The sequence below is a fragment of the Diabrotica virgifera genome, chromosome 2 (genome assembly GCF_917563875.1).
Source record: "Diabrotica virgifera virgifera chromosome 2, PGI_DIABVI_V3a".
Lineage (NCBI taxonomy): Eukaryota > Metazoa > Arthropoda > Insecta > Coleoptera > Chrysomelidae > Diabrotica > Diabrotica virgifera.
In genome coordinates this window covers 74962792-74975673 of record NC_065444.1, presented here as the reverse complement: position 1 = coordinate 74975673, position 12882 = coordinate 74962792, and the positions used below count along the sequence as shown (strand labels likewise).

Below are 12882 nucleotides of genomic sequence, written 5' to 3'. Positions count from 1 at the left end.
CTAATAAGATCTAGAATACTTATTTGAAACATTTTTCTCTAAAATCTACAAGGAATGTTTTATAGGCAAAAACATGATTTTTTACACTTTATAATCGTTTATAAACAAAACAATGTCGGATATTGAAGCAATTGGGAACGAGAAAAATTTTTAATGTTCTTTAGTTATGTCGAAATACTGTAAGTTAAAAAGGTGCAAAATAAATTTCTCCTGTTTTAAGATTTTAATATAAATACTATTTTTATTTTGGAATTATCTTCTATATCAAAATAAGCCACAATCCTTCAGTATTCACTATTCAGATTCAGATAGATACATTTTACTCCCAAAATCATAATATAAAAGAACAAAGGACTGGTCATAAAATTGATATCGGTACGCACATTGTGTCACAAACTAGTAAAAGCAATTCAAGAATTCTTGAAAATTGACTACACTCTGTTGCCAAATCTATCCACTGGAAAAAAAATTTTCTAATAATTTTGATTTTTCAGGTATTCAGTAGATCTACCGAAAAATCGGTAGCTCTGGTATCACTTAATTTGAGGTAAGTCTGGCCCCCCCTATTATGAATTTCTAGATCCGCGCCTGTCTAGGGGGACTTCTCTATGATACAGAAGATGGATTACATCTTTAAGTCTTACTCTGTCAAAGATTTCTTCAAGTCCATCAGACATAGAAATATGTCTATTATACTGTAGTGATTTCTCAGTAATTTGCTTTATGACAAATATTGCATCTATACACGATCTTCCAGTACGAAAATTCTGTTGTTCATCTGCTAAACTTCTCGGATTCATTAGTTTTTGTATAATTTTAGTTGTAAGTTTTAGGGCAGTATTTAGCAAGTTGATGCCTCTGTAGTTTTCTGGCTGCTTTTTGTCTCCTTTTTTGAATAGTAGAATTAGTTCGCTCATTCTCCATTCTTCCGGTATAAAATAATATAAACTTCTACGTAAAATTTATGCTGAATAACAATCAATCAGCAAATCACTAGTGAATCATCGTAATCAGCAAAGTTTATCATGAGATGGTTCTGAACTGCATAATTGAGTAGATAAATTTAATATAAATAGCTTACTAATCGAATCAATTTCATATTTTTGTAATAGTATTAATTAGTATATTTGCAGATGAGTTGCATTTCCAGTTATTTATAATAAGTAAGATGCGTTTATTTTACTTTCTAGGACTTTTCTCGCTGTTATTTTGCATTGTAAGTACTTTATTTTTTCCTATGGCTAATTTAGTAACAATAATCACAACGTCTTAGTAAAAGCATATTAACAAAATTATTTAAATATTTTTTTAAATTATGGAATATATGTATCTAGACTTAGGTATCCATAATTAAATCAATAATAGCATCCATCTTCAAATAAACAAAGTAAGTTTTATATGTACATGTATATGAATCGCCTCAATGATTTCGAAAACTGCGTGCACGATTTCTATAGGTTTTAGTAAATAAGGATCTTGTGTTGCGGTCGATATTATGGCGGTATTTGCATTGTTGTTAGATCTTCCGTTTTTCTGAAAATTTAATGCACTTACTTATTTCAAATTTACTACCCTGTATATTTTTACGTTTTGAAGGCCTTAAGAAATACTGATTTTCTTTTCATGTACTGTTCCCTATACCTAAATGCCATAAGTTCGGAGGTATTGCTACATTTATTTAAACCATTTTTTTAACCAAATTATAAAAATCAATTTTTTCGGCCCTGGCAGATATTATTTTAGATTTTTTGGATCATACGAAATAAAAAAAGGTCCATTTGGATTAAAAAAAAAGTTGAGTGTTTTCGAGTGATGAACAATTTAAAACTGAAAAAAAAAACGAAATATGAAGATTTTCAAGGCTCAAAAACACAAGCAAAAAAAATTTATTTTTGTAATCATCAAGTACCTACTTACATTCAAGTTCTACCAATAATAAAAATAATGTTTGCCATGTTTTATTCTAATAGTTATTTATATACCAAGTCAGTAAAGTTACTCTTTATCGAACGAGTCTAATATTATGAGCAGAGCGAGCGTTAGCGAGCGAGGGGAATTAAAATACCAAAAATTAAAAATACCGTTAATAGTTACGTTATTAGAGAGTTATCAAGTAACCCTAGCAGAATACGGTAACGCTATTTTACTGTATACTTTACATGTTATTTATAACGTTACCGTATTCTCATAGAGTTACTTGATAACTCTCTATTGTTTATGAAGTGTAGGCTTCCGCAGCGCAGTTGCTTTTCCCTTGATGAATAATAGAAAATCTAAATAAATATATTTGCTAACAAATTATCATTAATATCTGTCACTGTCCTATATATAATCGAATTAAAAAAACATCATTTCATAATAGGGCTTTTCATCGATTGTCATTTGTTTCGAGCTTCTGTCATATGTTGTATAATCTGTGTATAATATTAATATACACGGATTATACGACATATGACAGAAGCTCGAAACAAATGACTGTGAATGAAAAGCCCTGTATATTTGCATTAATACAAAACTTAAAATATTTAAGAATTTTATTAATTTTAGACGAAATAAAAATTTCGTATGACAGTAATGACGATGACAGAATGAGCATGATGGCCCATTTCGATGTTTAATCGATAGTTGTTCAAGTAATCAATATTGAATAAGTACCTAATTACTAAATCTGTAAAGTTCCGATTTATGTTTTATGAATATAATTGCAAAATACTAGAGAATTTCACTTTCTGGCATAAATTTAATTAATAATAACGTAAATTTTGTACAATATTTTTAATAATTAAACTAAATAAATTTTAAGTTCACTCAAATAAATAATCGATTACTGCCATCGACCGCTTACATTCAATCTCAGTTAATTTGATTAATCGCGGTAGGTAAAGTAAAACTCTTCTTTCAGTACAATAAAGTTTTACTTTTCTGCCGCAAATGGCGTCAAATGAGTACAATAATGAATGACTTTAGTGAGGGTTGGCGATAAAATATATTTTTTTAATAATTGTTAATGAGGAAGGTTCCTTATGGGAAGACGGACAATCGGGTTGCATTAACAACTAAAAAACAATGTTTTAAAACGAAATAATGCCAAAATACTCAAGATAGAATAAGGTTTGAACTTAAATTTCGGTACTTCGTCATTTCAAAAATGATATTTTTTACTTATGTTTTTGATCCTTGAAAATTGTCATTTTTCGTTGTTGTCTTTAGTTTTAAATATTTATGTTGTTCTGAAGCTATTTTCTTGTGGCATTTTTGCAATTAACTAGTTTTGATGGGAAATAAGCCACAATTTTACTAAAAAAATGATTTTATTAACGTTTCGATGCCCAAATAGGGTGTCGTTGTCAAAATACAAAAAACATTAAGATTTTTGTATTTTGACAACGACACCCGATTTGGGCGTCGAAACGTTAATAAAATCATTTTTTTGGTAAAATTGTGGCTTATTTCCCATCAAAACTAGTTAATTAAATATTTATAGCTCGAAAACGATCAACTTAAGAGAAAAATTACAAAATACCTTTTTTGTTTCGAATGATTCAAAAAATCTATCTGCCGGTGTCGAAAAAATTTATTTTTACAATTTGTAAAAAAAATGGTTTAAATTTGAAACCAATGTAGCAATAACTCCGAACTTATGGCATTTAGAATAGGGAACATTACATGAAAAGTAATCAGTATTTCTTAAAGACTTCAAAACGTTAAAACTATACAGGGTGTTCTATTTGAAATGTACAGACAGTTCGTTAGACTCGATCTTTCACTTGTTTTAATATCTGAACCTCCAGCTTTAATTAATATCTTAGTAGTGTTGTTACCATGCATGTTGTATTTTTTTTTGGGGAAATTAACATTAAAAAATTTTCTAGCGGCAAATCGACCTGTCTCGGGACTTTTCTCCAAAGTGGCCTATTTTCGAAAAAAATGAATTTATTCCATAATTTTGAACCTCTATATACACATAGTTTCAAAAATCATGCATCACCCCTCGTATTCACGATGTTTACGCTTTTATAAATCCGTAACTATATCACATATTTAATGGGCCGTTTTTATAAAAAATATACCGTTTTTGGTTTTTTATTTTATTTGATTACCCATTTAATTGACCTGGTTTTGCCAAGGTGTAAACATTTGAAAAATTTAATATGGTGAAATTTTTGAAAACGTGATTAAAAATGAATCGTACTTTAATTTCTGAGTTGGACCGTATAAGAATTGTCGATTTATAATTAAGTATTTTCTATGGGAAATAAGCCACAATTTTACTAAAAAATGAATTTATTAACGTTTCGAAGCCCACATCGGGTTTCGATGTCAAAATACCAAATACTAGTATTTTGTATTTTGACAACGAAACCCGATTTGGGCTTCGAAACGTTAATAAATTAATTTTTTAGTAAAATTGTGGCTTATTTCCCATAGAAAATATTAATTATAAAAATGCCACAAGGAAATAGCTTCAGAACAAAATTATCGATTTAGTTAAAGAAGGCCATTCACAGAAGTTTGTGGAGGAAAGAGTGGATGTTTCTCAGAGTGATGTCTCACGGATATGGAATAGGTTCCTGGAGACAAACTCGATATGGAATAGAGCTCGGTCTGGTAGACCCCGAGTTACCAATGATTGACAGAATAGACATATCAGAATTTCCATCCGTAGAAATCCTTCTATGTCTGTACCAGCCCTCCAAAGAGAATTCAGGCATGCTACAGGAGTCCGAGTATCGTTGTCTGCAATAAGAAAAAGAATTTTAGACTAAGGTTTGAGGAGTTGTCGACCAATAAGAGTTCCTCAGCTACAACCTAGACATGTTTTGGACCGCCTTTAGTGGGCTCAAGAACACATACAGCTCCCCCAATAATTTTGGAATTTTGCGCTTTTTTCCAACAAGACCAGAATCTAGTTAAATAGTGATAACCGGCGAATTCGTGTGTGGCTAGTTGTGCAGCTCTTGTTGGCTCTCGCCACACACAAATTCGCCGGTTATCACTATTTAAACAGATTCTGGTCTCGTCTGAAAAAAGCGCAAAATTCCAAAATTGTTGGAGGAGCTGTATGTGTTCTTGAGCCCACTGGAGGCGGTCCAAAACATGTCTAGGTTGTAGCTGAGGAACTCTTATTGGTCGACGACTCCTCAAATCTGAGTATAAAATTCTTCTTCTTATTGCAGACAACTATACTCGGACTCCTGTAGCATGCCTGAATTCTCTTTGGAGGGCTGGTACAGACATAGAAGAATTTCTACGGATGGAAATTCTGATATGTCTATTCTGTCGATCATTGACCAGACCGAGCTCTATTCATTATCGAGTTTGCCTCCAGGAACCTATTCCATATCCGTGAGACATCACTCTGAGAAACACCCACTCTTTCCTCCACGAACCGCTGTGAATGGCCTTCTTCAACTAAATCGATAATTCTTATACGGTCCAACTCAGAAATTAAAGTACGATTCATTTTTAATCGCGTTTTTAAAAATATCACCAAAATAAATTTTTTCCAATGTTTACACCTTGGCAAAACCATGCCAATTAAATGGGTATTCAAATAAAATAAAAAGCCAGAAAGGTATATTTTTTATAAAAAAGGCCCATTAAATATGTGATAAAGATACGGATTTATAAAAGCGTAAATATCGTGAATTCGAGGGGTGATGCATAACTTTTGAAACTATGTGTAGTATGACTATATACATATATAAAAGTTATATTGGTACAACAATAATACAAAGGTGCTCATTTTTTTCAGAACGCTGAGATAATTGTAACAACTCCAAATGGAAAAATTCGTGGAAGACAAGAATATTCTCAAAGGGGAATATCATTTTTCGCTTTTCAACAAATACCTTTTGCCAAGCCACCCGTAGGATCCTTGCGATTTAAAGTAAGTAGCATTGAAGAACAGAATTTCATCGACATAAGAAGCCCATAGTACCAATAATTATTTTATTTCTTTCAGTTTATAATGACGTGAAATTTTTGATTGGACATGTCATTGTAAAGTCTGGTTAGGCCAATCTTTTTAACAAACATTTTTGGTAATATTAAGTCAAAATCGTATTCAACGCAGTATTTATATTGTTCGTCCGCTATAATCTTCCCATGGGTCACGATTCATTTTCAAACAAATTAAATCAAAACATAAAGTGAAACGTACGCCGATGTGTGTAGTATACAGTGATGAGCGCACTAATAACCGGCAAAATAACGCAAAAGATGGAAACATATTAGGTTGTGAGATAAAAACAGATGAACCTAGTGGAGGTGTTAAATTTAGCGATAGTAACTTATAGATTGACATTATATTGATTGTTTCCCACCTTTAGATATATCGGACGAGTTTGAGAAATGCCACTGTCACAGTGACAGTTTTAGTTGACACTCCTCTGATACGTCTAAAGGTGGGAAACAATCAATATAATGTCAATTTATATGTTACTTACACAACTTAATAGTCCTGTCGCCAGTGGGGGTACAACGGCCTCCTTAATTCAGATGGACTTACTCAAGTTTTTTTATGTATTTTGACTCGTAGAACACGAATTTTTTGGGTAACAGTCGATCCGGATGTCGATAAGATTGTTATAAACAAAGAACTTGAGGAATCACATAACAGCGATTTTTCGGAAAACAAAACATTGTTTTGTATTTTTTGGATCATTCTAAGCAAAAAATGTTTTTACAAGTTTTTTCGTAGGATGCATAGTTTTCGACATAAACGCGGTTGAACTTTCAAAAAATCGAAAAATTGCAATTTTTTAACCCGAATAACTTTTGATTGAAAAATAAAATAGCAATTCTGCTTACAGCATTTGAACGTTCAAGTCAAATTCTATCGGTTTTGGTTACTTTCATTGCTAAAAATTAATTTTTTTATTGTTAAACAAAGGTATAAACACATAGTGATTGAATGATGTATTCAATGCATTTCCCATTTGAAATCGAACGAGTAGGCGCGCATGCACACAATTTCTACGTAGAATACGTACATTAAAACGCATGCATTGGCCACGGGAAACACTATGTGTTTATGGCTTTTTTTAACAAATAAAAACTTAATTTTTAGCAATGCAAATAATTAAAACCGATAGAATTTGACTTGAACTTTCAAATGCAGTAAGCAGAATTGCTATTTTATTTTTTAATCAAACGTTATTCGGGTTCAAAAATTGCACTTTTTCGATTTTTTGAAAGTTTAACCGCGTTTATCTCTAAAACTATGCATCCTACGAAAATACTTGTAAGACCATTTTTTGCTGAGAATCGCCCAAGAAATACAAAAAAATCTTTTGTTTTGCGAAAAATCGCTGTTATGTAATTCCTCAAGTTCTTTGTTTATAACAAACTTATCGACATCCGGATCAACTGTTACAAAAAAAATTCGTGTTCTACGGGTCAAAATACATAATAAAAACTTGGGAAGTCCATCTGAATTAAGGAGGCCGTTGTACTCCCCCCCCCCCTGGCGACAGGACTATAATGCGTTTTCCATCTTTTGCGCTATTTTGCCGGTTACTAGCGCGCTCATCACTGTATAGTATACAGTATACAAAATGTATATACACATTCGTTTCACTTTATGTTTTGACTTAATTTGTTTGACAATGAATCGTGACGTATGGGAAAAGTTATAGCAGACCAACAATAATACCGAATTTTTTTTTAATATACAGGGTGAGTTTTTAGTGCGATATTAGTCAACAATTCAGTTAGGTATGCTACGGTATATCCAAAAACTTATTTAGAAATAATATAGGCAATGATATTTTCCAGGCTTAGATAATACGCCAAATTCCACAGGGTGATTAATAACTAGTAGTATGCTATAATAGGACATTCTATATATTTTCTCATATTTATATTTCTCTCATACAACTCAAAGAATTGGCACTGCTATACAGGGTATTTAACGAGTTATGACCAGTTTTATTTCGAAATCGCTATAAAGTAAACAGAGTTTATATAAAGGACAAATAAATAAATACATATTTACTAAAAATGTATACCATTTTTATTGAGTTGCAATGCGAAGGCAAAACAATCTTATTTTTCACTCAGAACAGGGAGCGCAGTCCAGCACTCTGAATCGACGATTTTCGACTCTTATTGGAGTCATCATCGGAGAGGCGTAGGCCTGATGCTCTCTGCTCGAAGTGAAGTGACCCAACCATGAAAGTTTATCCCCGCATTGCAACTGACGTGTATGGAGTAGGTGACTAGCGTCATCTGGTAGCTGAAAGGTAAAGTTTTCAATCCTAATAGCAACATTAATAATATTGAAAAATATTAAAAATATTACTAGAAGATTTTTAAATTGAAAACTTGTTGGTCCATTTCCCTGGTAACACCTCCATGGCTTCTAAAATTTGCAAGCCAGATGGATGCTGCAGTGAAGACAAGAGAGAATTCTAAAAAGTTGCAATTCACAACCCCCGTCTGCAGCTTGGTAAAGTTCCAACGGAAAATGGACCTAGTTACCCTATAGGAATAATACTAATATAAAATAAAAATGTATACCATTTTTATTCAGTTGCAATGCGAAGGCAAAACAATCTTATTTTTCACTTAGAACAGGGAGCGCAGTCCAGCACTCTGAATAGACGATTTTCGACTCTTATTGGAGTCATCATCGGAGAGGCGTAGACCTGATGCTCTCTGCTCGAAGTGACCCAACCATGAAAGTTTATCCCCGCATTGCAACTGACGTGTATGGAGTAGGTGACTAGCGTCATCTGGCAACTGAAAGGTAAAGTTTTCGTTCCTAATAGCAACATTAATAATATTGAAAAATATTAAAAATATTATATATATCAATCGGTTTTAAAACGTCTTGCGACGTTGTCCGATGCCTAATTTCCATGACACTCTATCATCTCATTGGCCCTCTCTAAGATCTCTTGCGCTCATCGCCTTCGTTACTCCCTCTCTCCAAGATTTCTTGGGTCTTCCTCTCTTTCTGCGGTTTGGTGGTACCCATTGCATAATTATTTTAGGGAGTCTTGAGTTATCCATCCTCTGGACGTGTCCGTACCATATCAGCTGTTTTCTTTCTATGTCTGTTGTTAGAGAGCCGTCAACCCCCATTCGCTGTCTTATGTCATCATTACGTATTCTCTCTCTGCGTGACACTCCTACTGATCTTCTAAAAGCGTCCATGGGCCTTATTAAAAATATTACTAAAAGATATTTAAATTGAAAACTTATTGGTCCATTTTCCTGGTAAATAATAAATAATTCCCTAATAAATATTTATTTTACATAATGAGGTAAACAATATGTTCTAGTTTTCAAATCAAGTTTAACATAAATCATTGAACTATTGGTATACAAGTTGAACTACACAAGAAATTACGATATTACATAGGTATATATTATGTACATGTATAAACATATATATTTTATTTTTTCCAAAGATTGCATTTACGATACTCTTTCATTTTTATGAAGCATTCCCTTATACCTAAACTCATGAAAGATATTTTTAGTTTTCTTATATTCTATAGTAAGAATAAAATAAATAATGCACTACAACAACAATACAATATTAAAATAGAGGGCTCATTAGATGCAAAATGGAAAAAAATGAAGAAATTAATATACAAATCAGAAATAGAATCCTATCGAATTAAGAAAATAATGAAAACCTAAAAGCGAAACTCGCTTCGTATCTGTTTAGTGTACAGATAGCGAATGATCGATAATGAAGCGAAGGGTCAAAAATCGATTTCCAGATGGTGAACAAACCTAGTAAAACGTCTATCGCTAATAAAACAGCAGCATGGAATATATACGTGTAAAAAAATGATAAAAATTACCGCTTCATGGTCAAAAATTATACTACCAATAAACGAAAACTTTAGTTAAAAATGAATTAACATTTTAAATTTCGTTGCAGTACGAAACTAAAGCCGTATTATATTTTAGTTCAATCAGAGAGTTCTGCAAGCACCCGGTTTCGAGACTTATTAGTATCTCGTCAGGAGGTGTATATAAAGCACTCTCTGACTGAACCAGAATAATCCCCGGCGTCCAGTCTCGGATTGCAACAAACGAAATGGCAGGGATGCCCTATCGATAACTGCTAGACAAAGTTTAAGTTTTAATTTAATAGCACATAAAATAAAATTTAAAATATTATTTTACATACCGCCAGAATAAAACTATTGAAGAATTTTACAATTTATAATTCACCTCCAATCTGCCCGACGCTGTAAAGTTCCAACGAAAATGGATACCCCGTACTCCGTTTGGAGCAAAAATTCAAATGAAAAATGAAGGAACATTTTCAATTTCGTTGCAATACGACACTACAATTGTATTATATTTTAGTTCAATCAAACAGTGCTGCAAGCACCCCTACCGGTTTCGAGACTTATTAGTCTCTCGTCAGGAGGTGCATATGCAGCTCTCTCTGACTGAACCAGAATAATCCCGGCGTCCAGTCTCGGATTGCAATGAACGAAATGGCAGGGATGCCCTAGGAACATCTGCGTTTAATCAGCACTCTCTGATTAAACTAAAATATAATACGATTGTAGTTTCGTATAGCAACGAAATTGAAAATGAAAGAGACAGTTTATGTTTCCTTTAGATTCAGAGGCAATGCACAATCTCTAACAGCTGTTTCTGTCTTACGACTTCCACAGTAGAGCTTCGTGCGCACTCTGAAGCAAAACAAAACCAAACTATCTATTTATGTGTATTTTTACTTCAATAAAAATTTGCATTTTTACTCCAATCAAGTACAGGGATCCATTTTTGTTGGAACTTTGCCGCGCTGAGCAGATGGGAAGTGAATTATAAATTGTAACATTTCCTCATTTTCTTTAGTCTCAGCATCCGTTATGGCTTGCATTTTTAGAAGTCTCGAAGGTGTAACCAAAAAATGTTTCCAATAGTTTTAATCTGGTGGAATGCGAAATAGTATTTTGATATTTTATTTTATGTGTAATTTTCAAAAAATTTTAACACTATTTAACAGGCTACATTTTGCGCCTTTCCCCTTAAGTGTTTAACTGTTTTACTTATTAAATGTCTAGTTAGGTTTTTTATTGATAAATGTTGTTTAAGTGTTTTAACTTTGTTACCAAATACAAGTCTAGTTAAATAGGTTTTTTTGGTTGATAAATGCTGTTTAAGTGTTTTAATTTTGTTACCAAATACAAGTCTATTATTACTTGTTTGTTACCAAATATAAGTCCAGTTTGGTTTTTTGATTGATAAATTATGTTTAGGCGTTTAATTTTATTACCAAATTCGAGTCTGTTTTTACTTGTATGAATGTATTCATTTTTTTGGAATCATGAGAAAAGTAATTAGTATTTTTTAAAAATTTAAACGCAGAATGAAAGATTACGTTATTGCCGAGGGCCTCAAGTCCATCAGAATAAAAAATTTCTTTTGAATGAAATATTTGCAATTAAAAATAACTGTAACTTATTAAAATAAACATTATAGAAGTTTTCAGGGATTTTCGGCCCTCGGTAATCATGAAGTCTTTCATTCTGCCTTTAAATTTTTCAAAAATATTTATTAGTTTTCTTAGGATTCAAAAAAAAATACATTTAAAGCACATTGAACATTTTGTCAGACGACATTTTGCACCTATGCCCTTTAACAAAATTATCAATCAAAAATCCTAACTAGACATGTAATAAGTATGTATTAACAAACTCGTATTTTGGCAATACATTTAGACAGTTAAACAGAACTTATCAATCAAAAAACCTAACTATACTAAATTTGCAATCAAGATGCAGTAGAAATTTACAAACCAAGATATGTTAAATACTACTAGGAGCACTCCCGAATCATAATTTACAATGTATAAACTTTGGAAATCATGATTTAAGATTTACAATGTATATGGGTACATTGTAAATTATGATTCAGGAGTACTCCTAGTAGCATTTAACGTATCTTGGTTTGTTTATTTCTAGTGCATCTTGATTGTAAATTTAGTATAGACATGTAATAAATAAAGCCTCCACCCCACAAGCTTCTAAGAACTTATTGGTATTCAACATTTATCACGTTTACCGTTTGAATACGGGATTTATTAATAATAACCGGTCAATGTGATTATTTCTGGTATATTTATTACTTTCACCTAGCTATTCGGGTTGTATTAATAGTAACCGGTAATTATTAATAATTCCCATTTAATCACATTTACCGTAACATACACACCCTGACGAGAGACTAAAAGTCTCGAAAACGGTAGGGGTGCTTGCGGCACCCCTACCGAAAATTTTTATTCATTTTTAATTTCCATTTTTAACTCCAATTGGAATACGGAGGGATCCAATTTCGTTGGAACTTTACCGCGCTGAGCAGATGGGACGTCAATAATAAATTGTAAAATTCCCTCATCTTCTTTAGTCTCAGCATTCGTTATGGCTTGCATTTTTAGAAGCCTCGGAGGTATAACCAGAAAATGGTCCTAATAGTTTTAATCTGGTGGAATGTAAAAGACTATTTTAAATTTTATTTTATGTGCTACTAGATTAAAACTTAGAATTTTCTAGAAAAATTTAGTACCTATTTAAACCAATAGCACAGTAAATCTAACTTAGCTTCTTCTTAAGGCCCCTATACCAGCGGAACCATGGAGCGGGGTTCTAAATGCTACCAAGAATGACAGGGTCTGCTTTCAACAAAAATATCCATTTCCTGGGACAGAGATACCTCAAAAGGAAGATTGTCTATATTTAAACGTATATACTCCAGTGGTAAGTAAAACTAAAAGATCTCTTACTTATTGATGGTAGATAAGTTGGTCTCATAACTACTTAAAAATATAATCGTATATTAGCATAAGAGTGAAATTTATTGTTTGTTTTAAATTGTATTAGGCCTACCACAAAAAATTCCGAG

General features: G+C 32.3%; 1 protein-coding gene across 1 annotated transcript in view; it reads left to right on the top strand.

Annotated features, from left to right (window-relative positions):
- The first annotated feature begins 1050 nt into the window (after positions 1-1050).
- The window catches only part of LOC114333511 (juvenile hormone esterase), an 81244-nt gene continuing 69412 nt past the window's right edge, over positions 1051-12882 (top strand). The window contains exons 1-3 of the mRNA XM_028283396.2: positions 1051-1216; positions 5756-5890; positions 12594-12737. Of these exons, the coding sequence (XP_028139197.2) occupies positions 1169-1216; positions 5756-5890; positions 12594-12737 (327 nt within the window). The 5' untranslated portion in view covers positions 1051-1168. The remainder of the gene's footprint in view (positions 1217-5755; positions 5891-12593; positions 12738-12882) is intronic.